Genomic DNA, 13,007 nt, shown 5'->3' with positions numbered 1-13,007 from the left:
ATGCAGAGCTGGCTCTTTATTCACTGGAAATGCACAGCTGGGGACACAAGAAAGGGAAATGTCACCGCTGTGGGGCTCTGCACCCAGGCCCCTGGCTCTGCTTCCACCCGTGTGCTGGGAAGTTAAAGGTCTGGCAAAGAAAAGGGGATATAAATCAGGCAGAGAAGGGCAGAGGGGAGGATCAGGTTTACCCAATTTTTCATCTCAAGCTTTGTTATTAAAGTAGTGAATGTTCCAGAAGGAACAGCCTATATGTCTTAGAGCTCTTGGATTTCAGCAACATAAACCTTTAGCCCTCAAGACTTTTATTACATTAAATAATTTCTGCTGTTGCTAATTAAATTTCTGTTTGTTTTCCTTCATGAACAACCAGGAAAAATCTGTATTCTTTGATCTGATAGATAGCACTAGATTTACCTGCATTATTGGACCTCACAGCTTATCATAATGAATAAATCCATTAATTAAATAAATTCTGATCTTAATCTGGGCAAACTTTCTTGAATGCCCTGAGGAGCTCAGCCAGTTGCCAGGTTGCTCCTGCCACAGCCTCAAGCATTTCTTTCCTCGGGCACCTTGCGAGGCGGGATTGTATAAATCAAGGATTAGCAAAGCGGGTGCGCACGGGGCAGCACCCGCACCCTCCTCTGCTCCCTGCCGGGCTCCAGGCGGGGCCGGACGGGGCCACGCGGAGGCACCGGGGGAAGGAATTCTCCCTTGTCCCCCCGTGCTGTCGCGATAGTTCTGCCATGTCGCCGCGGCCTAGCGAAGCCTGCCCGCGCCGTTGCCGTTGCCATGGTACCGGGCCGCCATGCCGCCCGGGGCGGTTGCCGTGGCAGCGGCCGGAAGCGCTCCCCGTTCCGGCGGCGCGGGGGCTGCCGGGAGCGGGGCGGCATGGAGACCCGCGAGCTGTTCCGCCGCCTCGGAGCCGGCGCTCGCTTCGACGTGCGGCGCTTCGGGCTCGACGCGCGGCGCTTCGGGGTGCGGGCACACCGAGGGGAGCGCTCGGGCGCCGGCCCGTGCGCGGGGCGGGCTCCGGAGCCCCGTTCCCACCGGGCGCGGCGCTGAGGAGCGGGGCCCGGCCATGGCGTCTCACCCTTGTCCGGTTCTCCCGCAGGTGGTTAAAGGGAACCGCGGCAGCGTCTCGCTGGAGAGCCTCGACTTCTTCGGGAGCAAGGAGGGAGCCCCTCAGGGAGCTGCCGAGGAGGGCACGGGGCTCGCAGCGGCTGCAGAGGAGGTGAAGCAGCAGAAAGATGGAGCAGGGAAGAACGATGGAAAGAGGAAAAGAACGGCAGAAAACGGCGAAGGGAAAAGGAAAAAGAAAAAGGCACGAGGTATCTGTGCACACACACACACGTGTATCCCTGGCAGAACCATCAGAATCCCAGGATGGGTTAGGGTGGGAGGGACCTTGAAGCCCATGCGGTTCTGGGTTCCTTGGCTGGCCTGGCTCAGAGCTGATATCATTACTGGCCAAGATTCAGTGCTGAGAGCTGGGGTGTGGTTGCCATCCCTCTGGAGTCTGCATTAATGTTCTTGAGAATGACAGAAAAAAGGCTCTGAGATTTTTTTTGTTTGTCTCCAAGTAATGCCTGTCTGTATTTTACTAAAGGAAATTTCAATTTGTTTGCAACTTCCAGGAGCAGTACCGATGCCAGAGCTGTCAGAAAACAATGGAATAAAGTGGATGTCCTCTCTGGAAGCAAAAATTGAAGATGCAAAAGACAAAAAGCCTACTGCAGAGAAGCTTGAACGCTTGAGGAGAGAAAAGGTGGGACCAGGGGATTCTGGTGCAACAAGAGCTGCCTGTTGTTCTGTGGGTGTTTGATCCAAATTGGGGTTTATTTATGGTGATTCCTCACTGGGGGAGGGTGGGGGAAAGAGCCAGGGGAGGAATCCTTATGTGGTGAGTTTTGGGGTGCAAATTAAAAAGGAGTTTGTGTTTTGCCTCACAGATCAATCGCTTCAGGCACCAGCACAGGATCAGCATCCAGGGCACAGATCTCCCTGACCCCATTGCCACCTTTGAGCAGCTTCAGGAGGAGTACAAAGTGCACCCTAAGATCCTGGAGAACATCCGTGCTGCAGGCTTCCACGTCCCCACAGCCATCCAGATGCAGGCAATCCCTGTCATGCTGCACGTGAGTCCTCTGGGTGTCAGGGGTCCCACAGAACCTGGGCTGGGGCTGCCTTGTGCCACTGTCACAGCTGGATCAGCTTCATCCAACTGAGAACTTGGCTTTTTCAGTTTGCCTGAGGTATCTTGGGTCAGTTTGCAGCGTTGATGTTTATGGGAATGGAATTTTTACTCTTTTTTCTTTTTTTTTCCCTTGCTGAAATATAAGTTTGGTTTTTTTCTTACAGGGTCGGGAGCTTCTGGCTTCAGCTCCTACAGGGTCTGGGAAAACACTGGCATTTTGTATCCCTCTCTTAACGCACCTGAAGCAGCCCAGGAACAAAGGATTCAGGGCTCTGATCATATCTCCCACCCGAGAACTTGCCAGCCAGGTGTGTGCTGAGGGGTCTCACCCTGATGAGCTGCAGTGTTGTCACTCTGCATCAGCAAAACAGCAGCTCAGTAAATGTTTTTTTCCTTTATTGCCCTCACATATCAGGGAAAGCAAATTTAAATGTTTCTTTCAAGTCTTTTGACTTCTGTGGAGTAGGTACATATCTATTATCTGGGTCTAATCTCAGTGATTAGATTAGGGGCTCAAGATTCTTTGATCATATTTTAAACTGCCCCATGCTCAGGTGCTCTTAAAACCTCCTTTCCTACTTGAGATTGCTCTGAGAGATTTATCTGTTTGTCCCAAACTTGGAATTTCAAGGGATAACTTTATAACAAAGCTGTGTTGATAAATGATATAAAAATGCCACCTTTGTGCAGTTTTTATTCCTGTGAAAGAGGGAGCCACAAGTGGTAGTGATGTGAATAATGCCTGTTAGAGAGCTGCATTTTATTGTGCTAAGGAAATCAGAGATTTCTCTTAACTCTGAGATCAGGGTGAGGTTTGAAGCTCTAGGTTCAGGATTAGGGTGCCCAGAGCAGCTGTGGCTGCCCCTGGATCCCTGGCAGTGCCCAGGCCAGGCTGGGCAGGGCTGGGAGCACCTGGGACAGTGGGAGGTGTCCCTGCCATGGCAGGGGGAACTGGATGGGCTTTAATGTCCCTTCCAACCCAAAGCATTCCATGACTCCACGATGGGCAGCAGATTTTTGGTTAGAAAAGCTCATCAGCTCAGTTTGGAAACCCAATCTCTGCTGCCTTTGCAGACCCACCGGGAGCTGGTGAAGCTGGCAGAAGGCACAGGCTTCAGAATCCACATGATCCACAAGGCAGCCGAGGCAGCCAAGAAGTTTGGGCCCAAGTCTTCCAAAAAATTTGGTAACTCTTCTAATGACTGAAGTGCTTCTAAAAATTAAAAATTGTCACTGGCCTTTCTCTTTGGGCTGTGTGGTTTTAAAGAGGTGGTTAAAAAGTGGCAGGGAGGAAAAGGGAAGTGAGAGGACATGGACTCTGCTAAACTGTACCTCTGGCACATTGGGTTGGATCTGATGCTCTGATTGTTGGGTTTATTTTGTGTCTTTTTTTGACATTTTGCTTCTTTTCTTTTAATAGATATACTGGTTACTACTCCCAACAGACTCATTTATCTGCTGAAAGAAGATCCTCCAGCCATAGACTTGAGCAGGTAGGAGAGCGTTTTCAGTGTGCTTTGCCTCTCAGGAGTGGCTCTCCTGAAAACCAAACCTCTTGTTCCCAGTGTGGAGTGGCTGGTGGTGGATGAGTCAGACAAGCTGTTTGAGGATGGCAAGTCGGGATTCAGGGAGCAGCTGGGCACAATCTTCCTGGCATGCACCTCCCACCTGGCCAGGAGGGCCCTGTTCAGCGCCACCTTTGCCCATGATGTGGAGGAGTGGTGTAAGCTCAACCTGGACAACCTGGTGCTGGTGTCTGTTGGGGCAAGGTAGGTATTGTCTGCTTCTTTTTCTAAAAAAGTTTCATGGGAAATTGTTTTCTCTGCATCATCAGCCTGCTTGATTTTGTGGCTGCTCTTAGTCAGCACTGCAGGTTGTTTGTCTCAGTGAAAATTGTGTAGGCACTGAGATATTTCTCTTGTGTTGAATAAAGTGTTCTTTTCCTTTGCCAATTACTTTATCATCAAATAAACATCAATGTTAGGAGCATGCACTGCTTTTGTTGTGCAGCATTTCTCATCCACCAGCTTATATTTTATGGGGGTTATATATGCTACATATATTTACTAATACATAAGTTTTTGTTAATGTATATAAAAAATACTAAAGTGTTTCTGTTGGATTTCTGGTTTCAGAAACTCTGCAGCAGAGACAGTAGAACAAGAGCTGCTGTTTGTTGGATCTGAGACAGGAAAGCTAACAGCAATGAGAGAGCTTGTTAAAAAGGTATTTTGGAGAGACTGAGCATCTTCCTCTTCCTCAACTGAGCTGTGGTCTGTCAGAGACTCCCAGTTTCCCAGGTCAAACACTTCTCTGTGACACATGTTAAACCATTGCCCAAATGTGCTGTGTCTCAGTTTCTGCAAAGAAGAGGATTTTGGAACCTGAGATAAACTTACTCTTTTGCAGGGTTTTGCTCCTCCAGTCCTTGTTTTTGTACAGTCTATTGAGAGGGCTAAAGAGCTTTTCCATGAGCTGATTTATGAAGGCATCAATGTGGATGTCATCCATGCAGACAAGACTCAGCAACAGGTAGGAGGATTTTATTTCTTTTCAAGAAATGCATTAGAAAAATTTAGCAAATTCCTGCAGGATTTTGTTCAGAGGTTTAGTTTTATTCCTTAACATCATGACAACTTTAAGGAAACAAGTTCACCTCCTTTCTCAATTTGCTATTGGAACTGTTTCCAATTATCTTTTCTGTTCTTTTCCTAGAGAGACAAAGTAGTGCAGAGTTTCAGAGCTGGGAAGATCTGGGTGCTCATCTGCTCTGCATTACTGGCTCGAGGGATGGACTTCAAAGGTGTGAACATGGTCATCAATTATGATTTACCAACCAGTGCAGTGGAATACATCCACAGGATAGGTGAGGCATGGCTCACAAAGCACCTCCTTTCCCCCATTTCTGAGGTCTTTAATGGAGATGCTCTTGTTTTTGTCAGCACCCTGTGAACCTTATTGAGATTTTTCAAACATAGCTGTGCTGGGGAGGAGGCTGGGGCTGTGAGGAGGAATAAAAGGAGATGTCTGAAGTAAAATCTCTACTCTGCAAAATGTGTGCTTGGCAGGTCGTACTGGAAGAGCAGGACACAGAGGAAAGGCAGTCACTTTCTTCACAGAAGATGATAAGCCTTTATTACGCAGGTAATATGTCTGGATTAATAATGTCTTTATTTCTTGCTTTGTAAAAAAATCACCACAAAAGAAAAGATCAACAACAAACCAGCCAGTTTGTTTGGTTTGCTGTTTTCCACAAAAAATATTTATCACTTGTCCAAGCACTGGAGTTGATCTCTTCCCTCCTGTCCTTTCCAGCATTGCCAACGTTATCCAGCGAGCTGGCTGTCCTGTGCCAGAATACATAAAACATTTGCCCAAACTGCAGAGGTATGTTCATTTCAGCACTTAATCAGTCTTTTAATCAGTGCTTTTTAATGACTTATGGAAGTTTCTAGAACTAGAAACCCTAGTAATTTAATCTTTCTTCACTATATGTTGTTCTCAGCAAACAAAAGAAGAAATTCATTAAGAAACCTTTGACAAGAGAATCCATTTGTACCACCCCAAAGTGCTTCTTGAAAAAAGACAAAAGAAAAATGTAAGTAGCTTTTGCTGTAGAGGAGGTAGGAGTTGCTTTTTGTCAAGAAACAGCCCAGAAAATTTAAGCAGAGAAATAGATATCTTATTTGGATGAACCACCCAGTCATAATGATTTTAGTGATGAAGTTTTAGTGTCAGAATCTGTCTGCTGGAGCTTGGATTAATGACAACATTTTGCCTTGTGTGGTGCCATGTGTCAGGTGACAGCAGTCTGAATTTAAACCACTGGTTATGCTCAGGTGTCTGATCTCAGATGTGTTTCTTGTAGGAAAACCACAAAGGAAAATACTAAGGGAAAGAAGAAGGGTAAAGAAGACAAAAATGGCAGTAAATTACAGACTGTTGCAGAAAGCTGAATTCAGGCTGGCGAGCTGGGGCTGACACCTCTGTCTGTGCTGGAACAGAATAATGAAGATGGCAGTGATGGTGAAGGGAGAAGAACATTTCTCATGCTTCCTTTGGGGTGAGGGTGGAGGTTTACATGCTAGAAAGTCTCTACTGCAATGCCAGAAGAGAATTCCTGGATGCTTCTTATAGAAGCTGGAGCATGTGCTTGTGCAGTGAATGCTGTGTATTTCTGAGAGTAGTTCAAAACCAGCATCAGCTTGTGTTAATTTCACACAGATTTGTACTGCTCATTGAAAATATTGTTTGTGTTCAGATCACCCCTAATACATTTTTTAGACACTTCCAGGAGATTCAGAGACAAAAACCCCACAATGTTTACCATTAGGTTTGATAAATGCAACTGTCAGAGACTTCCCTGGACACTTCAAAAAAGCCCAAACAAACCCACTTGTATGTGAAAGTAAAGCCTTGCTCTTCCTACTGTTTTTCTTCTATAAAATTATTTTGAAATAAACTAATACATGCCATTAATTTTGTGCGGTTTTATAACTGAGCCTGAAACTAGAATAAACAAGGTCATAAAATGCTAATTCAGAGACCTGTGTGTTTGTGCAGCCTCAGTGGAACAAGTCTGCAGGCAAAAAAGGCCCAGCTCCGTGCATTTTCCCTGTCTTCATCTGCCCAGCGTGTTCTCAGCCCACCCTGCTTTTGTCATCAGAATTCCAGTCAGGCAGGAATGGCTTCTTTGCAACTGCGATACTTTCAGGAAGAATTTCTGGACAGGATTGTCTTGGTTTAATCTGGTTTGGATGGGGCAGGCACAGCCCCCTGTGGCAGGGCCTCAGCACCCTCACAGGGAGGAATTTATTCCCAATATCCATCTAACCCTCCCTCTGTCGCTGTGAATCCATTGCCCCTTGTCCTGTCATTTTCAGGCTCTTGTCGCACGTCCCCAGATGACCCCTGCGAGAGGTCGGGCAGAAAGGCAGCACTTTATTTTCCCTTTTACGGAAAAGCGGTGGTTTGGATGCTGGAAACCGGCGTTCCCCGGGGGCAGCCGGGGCCACTCATCCCATCCGGGGGCATGTGGGGCTGAGGAACCGAGGGGATGTGGGAGTGAGGAACCAAAGAATTGTGGGGCTGTGAAATCGAGAACCCACGGGGCTTTGGGTCGGTGGGGCAGGGGAATCGAGGGGCTGTGGGGAACCATGGGGCTCTGTGGGTGTGGAAGCGGGGAGCTGCGGGATCGTGGGGCTGTGGAACCGAGGGGATGTAGGGCTGTGGAACTGAGGGGATGTGGGCCTATGGGATCGAGGGGATGTAGGTCTACGCTTCTCTGGGGCTGAGACACGGAGGAGCTGTGGGGCTGTGGAACGAAAGAACCGAGAGGATGTGGCTCTGTGGAACGGAAGAACCGAGAGACCGTGGCTCTGTGTAACGGAGGAACCGAGGGGCTGTGGCTTTGTGGAACGGAAGAACAGAGGGGCCGTGGCTCTGTAGAGCTGCGGCTCTGTGGAACGGCGGCACCGAGGAGCCGCGGCTCTGTGGCTCTGTGCACCGGAGGAACCGAGCAGCCGCGGCTCTCTGGGGCCGTGCACCGGAGGAACCGAGGAGCCGTACAGGCGGGGAGCGGCGGGCCCGGGGGCGGTGCCTGCCGGGGCCGGCCCCGGAAGCCGCCGCCGCCGCTCCGCTGACAGACGGCGGGGCCGAGCGCGAAGATGGCGCTGCGGCCCGGGCCCGGCGCGGGGGGCGCCGGCGGGGCGGGCGGCGGAGCGGCCGGGGCCGCCAGGTCGGTGTGACCGGGAGCAGCGGGCGAGGGGCTGCGGAGAGGGAGCGGACAGAGAGGGAAGGGCGGTGATGGGGAATGGAGGGGACGCGGGGAGGGGCGGACGGAGACGGGGGCGATGGTCGGGCTGGGGTGGCGGCTCGGAGGGCAGGTGCGGTGTCAGGGCCCAGGTGGGCTGTGCGGGGTTTCTGGCTGGCCTCTGGGGGTCCCAGGTAGGGTCTGTGGGGTCTCAGGTGTGGCACATCCTGGCTGGGGTGTGGGGCTCGCAGGTGTGGTGAAGGGGATGGTTCACCCTTCACCCAGGTGAGGTTCGTGGGATGTTGGTGGGGGTCCCAGGTGGGGTTCGTGGGTTGCCAAGTGGGCTTTGTGGGGTCCTGGGTGGGGTGTGTGGGTCTCGGGTGTAGTACCTGTGATCCCGGATGGAAGATCAGAGGCCCAGGTGGGATGTGGAGTCCTGGATGGGGAGGTCCCAGGTGTATTGTTGGGAATGCAGCCGCGGTATCTCTGCATTTTGCTGCGATTTATTCACGTTTTGGGGGCCCAGCTGATCTCCCCCGTGTGCCCAGGCTTGGGCAGTTGTGCCCCCCTTGCCGTCAGGCTCTGCAGCTGCCATCTCAGATATTGGGGTGGGAAGGATTTGGGGGTTCTGCCAGCCCCGCTTGGTGCTGCCACAGTAAATGTTCTGTCACTGCTGGTCTGTCTGTCTGTGTCCTCCTGGGACCCAGCCTCCCTGAGGACTTCCCTCTTCCCCTCCTCACAAAGGGCACCTTGGCCACAGGGAGGACTGAGGAATCCTGTCAGGAGGGAAAAAAAAAAAAGACGTTAAAAGAGATGTTGCTGTGTTTCTGGAAAGGTTGGAAAACTGGATTTCACCACCTTTGAAGACTCTAGTAATGTGTTTTTTCCAATGTAGGTTCTTGTCTGCTATTTATCTCTTGTCCTACTTCCAGGGAAGCTGAAGAAATTTTGCATTTGACAATTAAGCTGAATGAGTTGTCTTGGAAATCCCATGGTTTTGTCAGTGTTACTGGGAGTGTTGTCATTGTTGTCAGTTTCAGAAATTGTTGTCAGTTTCAGAAATAAAGGTTCTGAGAAATAAAAGGATTTGCAAATCGCCATTGCCCATTGATAGTATTTTGGTTTCTTTGAGGACAAAGTCTTGAGGTAGAGGAAAAGTTCTGTTCTGTCTGTGTGGGTTCTTTGCCTGATTTCACTTCAATTTTTGTGCATTTCTGCCATTCAAAAATACTCTGACAATCTGTTGCATCGATGGAGTTGTACTGCTTGGGAGTTAAGGGGTTTAAAAATGCACTTGTGGATGGGAAAGCGTAGTGTGGTTTGGAGCTGTTACACTGAAGTCTCCATTCAGAAAAGGAGTTTTTGCTCCCCACTCCTGCGTTTTGGCTGAAGCTGTTGCTTGGTAGGTTTGGGGCTTGGTGTTCCTTTTAAGCTCCATATTTAAAACACTGATTTAGTAGGACTGTACAGATTTCTGGTGCTGCTTTCAGAGGTCTGTTGCAGGGTGATCACTTTGTTCCCTTGCCTTCATTGTGTTTGTGCAGCGTGCCCAGGGCGCTCTCGCACAGCACCGTCCCTGCGCTGGCTCCCTCAGCCACCAGAGCCAGCTGCTTTCCCTGATTGCTCTGGGCAATTCTGCAGCTCCAAAAAAGCTCTTCGCTCATCAGTCCCCATTGGTGGAGGGGTTTGTGGCCTTGCCAGCGTGGCTGGTGCTGGCAGTTGCACGCTGAACCCTGGAGTGAATTGTGGTGGATCTGAGTACACGTACGGGGCTGTGCTGCCAGAGCTTGCTTTGGACCAGCTCCTCTTCCCGTGCCCTCTAATCAGCTGAGGGGGTTTTGCTTGATTGTTTCTTTTTATTTTTTTTCAGCAGGGACTTATAAATAAACCAGGAGCTCTGTGGAAAGGGATAAATATTTAATAGTTTGGCCTTTACTTGCTCCCAACAAGCAGTAGTACCTCCCGACGCTCGTTTGGTTTACGTTGCATTTGCTGGTTTGGGGAATTCTTGTTGATCAGGTTCCCCAACAAGAAGGGAAGCATGACACTTAGAACACTTCTACATGATTAGGAGATCTTCAGAAATTACATTTAATATTTCATCATTCTATTTGTTGATACTGTGTGCCAAGGAGTGGATTAAAATGACTGAGTTGAGTTAAACAGACCGGCTGTGGTGAGAACCAAGCCCTGCACATGTTTGGGGCTGAGCTCTGTAAGTCTGCAGACTTCTTAGGAGGGAGAACCCCAGAATGATGGGGTGGAGGATGGCAAGCCTGGAGCATTGGGAAGCACAGGTGTTTGATAGTTGTGGAAGGAGAAATCAGCACACAGTGCTCAGGGCTGAAGGAAAAAGCTTCAGGATGATGAAGATCCTGAGTAGAGGATGAAGAGCAAATGGGTTGTCTTGGTGACCGTTGACCTGCTGCCTGTACAGTGGAGAGGTGCAATTTGCTCCTGGATAAATGCATAATTTAAATTCCCTATTTTATCCTAGTGCTCATATTACAGAGCTCTTTTATATTTATAAAGCAGGTTGGCTTTCAGCACTTCCTGCAGCCATTTCTGATGGCATTTTCTCTTGTACTCTTCGTCAGTTTCTTTTACATCCACGCTTGAAATTGAACATTGAATATCTATAAGTGTGTTTCCCTTCCACAGCACTTTGATGTAATAACTGCCTGGGACACTGAGTGAGGTTCTTGTTTGGGAAATTGCTGCTGATGTGGGTTTCTGCAAGTTGCTTGCAAATGAGAATTTTAAACTAGGTTCTTTTTTGCTGTTTGGCAGCTGTTTGAGAGCGAGGGCTAGCAATTTCCATCAGGATTTTAGTTGAAATTTTAATAGTTCTTCCTCTAGGTGCACTTGACCCTTGATATGTGAATGAGTGTTTTCTCCAAGGTTCTATTTTTGTTGTAAGTAGATAACTGAGAAAGTAGAAACTCCATTATTTTGTGATGTTTCTGAAGGAGGCGGAAAGTGATGGGGTTTTGTGGATAGTTTGTTTTTCTTCAGAAAGGCTGTTCCTAAGCAGCTGAGAATTGTTCTCTGGTGGTCCTGCTGAGTCAGATACTTCCAAGAGGAGCTGTTTATTCATTGCATGCTTAGCCCACACAGCACACTGACCTGTTCCCAAGCTGTGTGGGTGCTGGAAGTCTCTTGTGGGTGATGTGGATGAGTCAAAGCCGTGTCAGGGCTGCAGGGAGGATCAGCTCTGTGTTTCCTGGCTCTGCACTGCCGGGGTGCTTTGGGATCCTGCTGAGGGATAACCATTCCCTTGGATGGTATTGTTTTCTGTGGGACCTGCAGGAGCAGCTGCAAGTGCTCACCAGAAGGTGAGAGGCTCCTGGTGATGGTGCTGACGTGGAAGTCGAGGTGGGTTTTCCATTTTCACTGAAGTGACAGAATTTCACGTACTCTTGTTTTCCTCCTGCAGCTTCATGTTTCCCGTCGCAGGCGGTTTGGGCCCCCCTCAAGGTACGTATCAGCTTCACATGCTGAGCACAAAGTTCTTGATTTTGTTTAGACAAACTAGACCTAAACCAGGTCTGCAGTGATGTTCAGAGGTGTGATTATTAATTGAACTCCATGGCTGATTTTTGCCCTTGAATTCAGCTCTCTCACTCCTCTGCTGGGAAAACCTCCTGTGTGTTGTTGAGGCAGCGTCACCAGAATGTGGATTAAAGGTCCAGGAAAACTACATCTCCCTTTTTAACCTGAACTGGCCTTTTGGATTCTGCTGTTATTTTGAGTGTGGTATTTCACCTCTCTCTGCTTCATCTCCCAGCTGTGTACACCCATGCTGTGTGGGTGTTGCAAGAGCTGGTAAATATTTACAAAGCACATCAAGACCCCAGGACAAGAGTCACAACCTGTGTGGAAAGTATTAATACAATGGGAGAGCCCCAGCCTTAAATTGCCTTTGTTCTCATTCCTGATGCAGTGCTGTTTGTTTAATTAGGGGAAAATATGCAGAGAATTTATGGGGAGAATGGAGAGGTTTTTTCTATTAAAATCCCAGGGACTGATTCATGGATTATTCTTGTGTCATGGCCTCCTGGAGTGTTTTTGCATAATTATCTCATGGTGTGCTGGTAGCAAGTGCATGTTACTGTTTGTCTCCCAAGACAGCAAAATGTGAGGCAGGAAGATACTGAAACATATCACACTTGCTTTATTCATTGAATTAACACATTCCAGCTTGGTTTGTCCAATTTTGTGCATGTTTGGCTTTTACTGACAAGTATTGTTACCATTCTAACACGTGTAGTGGGCTAAATTAACCTAAAGTATGCTAATTAACCTACAGCAAATTATCCAGCCAGGTCAGAGTGTGAAGTTGCTTTGTGAAAGGTTGACTTTATTTCCCAAGATTTATTTTCAGAAGCTGCTGGTTTCAAGAGAAATGGGAATTGCCAGCACCAGTCATCCTGGTTAATTAAATCTTTTTAATTGGAAATGACCCTTCCAAAAATCATATGGGAAGAAACCCAGGGAGAATCTTTAGGATGGTGGGATAATTCATCAGCTTAGTTACTGAAAAGCCCTGAAATATTTTTCCCTGTAGACTGACCAGTGTTTAAACTAAGGAGATTCTGTGGCTGCCTGCAGTGTAGCAAATGTTATTATTTTTATTTTTAAACCATCCAGCACAACTCAGAGTTTTTTACTTTCCTTTGCTAATTTAGTAAACAAAAAAGAACAATTAAATGGGGGAGGCAGGGTTAGTGAAGGGGGAATAAAAAGCCTTTAACATTAACTGGGCACTTGGCTTGTTTACTGTTTCATTGCAGGGATGATTCCTATGCAACAGCAAGGGTTTCCAATGGTTCCTGTCATGCAGACCAACATGCCAGGGATGATGGGAATGAATTATGGCTCTCAGATGCCTCCTGGACCCATGGCCATGCAGGTGTGTGGCAGGGAAATGTGGGCTGGAACTGCAGGGCCCCAGGCTGGTTTGGGTTGAGAGGGACACTAAAGCCCATCCATTTCCCCCCCTGCTATGGGCAGGGGCACCTTCCACCATCCCAGGCTGCTCCAAGCCCCATCCAG

At 48.4% G+C, this 13,007-nt stretch overlaps 2 protein-coding genes across 9 annotated transcripts in view; both read left to right on the top strand.

The window, feature by feature from the left end:
• Positions 1-879: 879 nt before the first annotated feature.
• DDX52 (DExD-box helicase 52) lies at positions 880-6,738 on the top strand. Its single transcript, XM_063173900.1, has 15 exons — positions 880-981; positions 1,118-1,334; positions 1,641-1,771; positions 1,956-2,141; positions 2,365-2,508; positions 3,275-3,386; positions 3,621-3,693; positions 3,766-3,969; positions 4,336-4,426; positions 4,610-4,732; positions 4,916-5,066; positions 5,269-5,344; positions 5,516-5,587; positions 5,706-5,798; positions 6,069-6,738. Exons 1-15 carry the CDS (start codon positions 895-897, stop codon positions 6,154-6,156), a joined length of 1,848 nt encoding a protein of 615 aa, XP_063029970.1. The 5' UTR covers positions 880-894; the 3' UTR covers positions 6,157-6,738.
• Positions 6,739-7,866: 1,128 nt separating this feature from the next.
• The window catches only part of SYNRG (synergin gamma), a 36,589-nt gene continuing 31,448 nt past the window's right edge, over positions 7,867-13,007 (top strand). For all 8 annotated transcript variants that reach the window (XR_010030211.1, XM_063173707.1, XM_063173706.1 and 5 more), the window contains exons 1-3: positions 7,867-7,937; positions 11,389-11,429; positions 12,746-12,864. Coding sequence is in view for 7 of the 8 variants with exons in the window: in XM_063173707.1 (XP_063029777.1) it covers positions 7,867-7,937; positions 11,389-11,429; positions 12,746-12,864 (231 nt within the window). In the remaining variant the exon portion in view is untranslated. The remainder of the gene's footprint in view (positions 7,938-11,388; positions 11,430-12,745; positions 12,865-13,007) is intronic.

This window comes from Melospiza melodia, chromosome 21 (genome assembly GCF_035770615.1).
Source record: "Melospiza melodia melodia isolate bMelMel2 chromosome 21, bMelMel2.pri, whole genome shotgun sequence".
NCBI lineage: Eukaryota > Metazoa > Chordata > Aves > Passeriformes > Passerellidae > Melospiza > Melospiza melodia.
This window is presented reverse-complemented; position numbering and strand designations above follow the sequence as displayed.

Coding starts and splice junctions, on each gene's coding strand:
- DDX52 (XM_063173900.1), top strand. CDS start 895: ATGGAGACCCGCGAGCTGTTCCGCCGCCTCGGAGCCGGCGCTCGCTTC. Junction 2,509..3,274: donor CCCGAGAACTTGCCAGCCAG/GTGTGTGCTGAG, acceptor CTGCCTTTGCAG/ACCCACCGGGAGCTGGTGAA. Junction 5,345..5,515: donor GATAAGCCTTTATTACGCAG/GTAATATGTCTG, acceptor TGTCCTTTCCAG/CATTGCCAACGTTATCCAGC.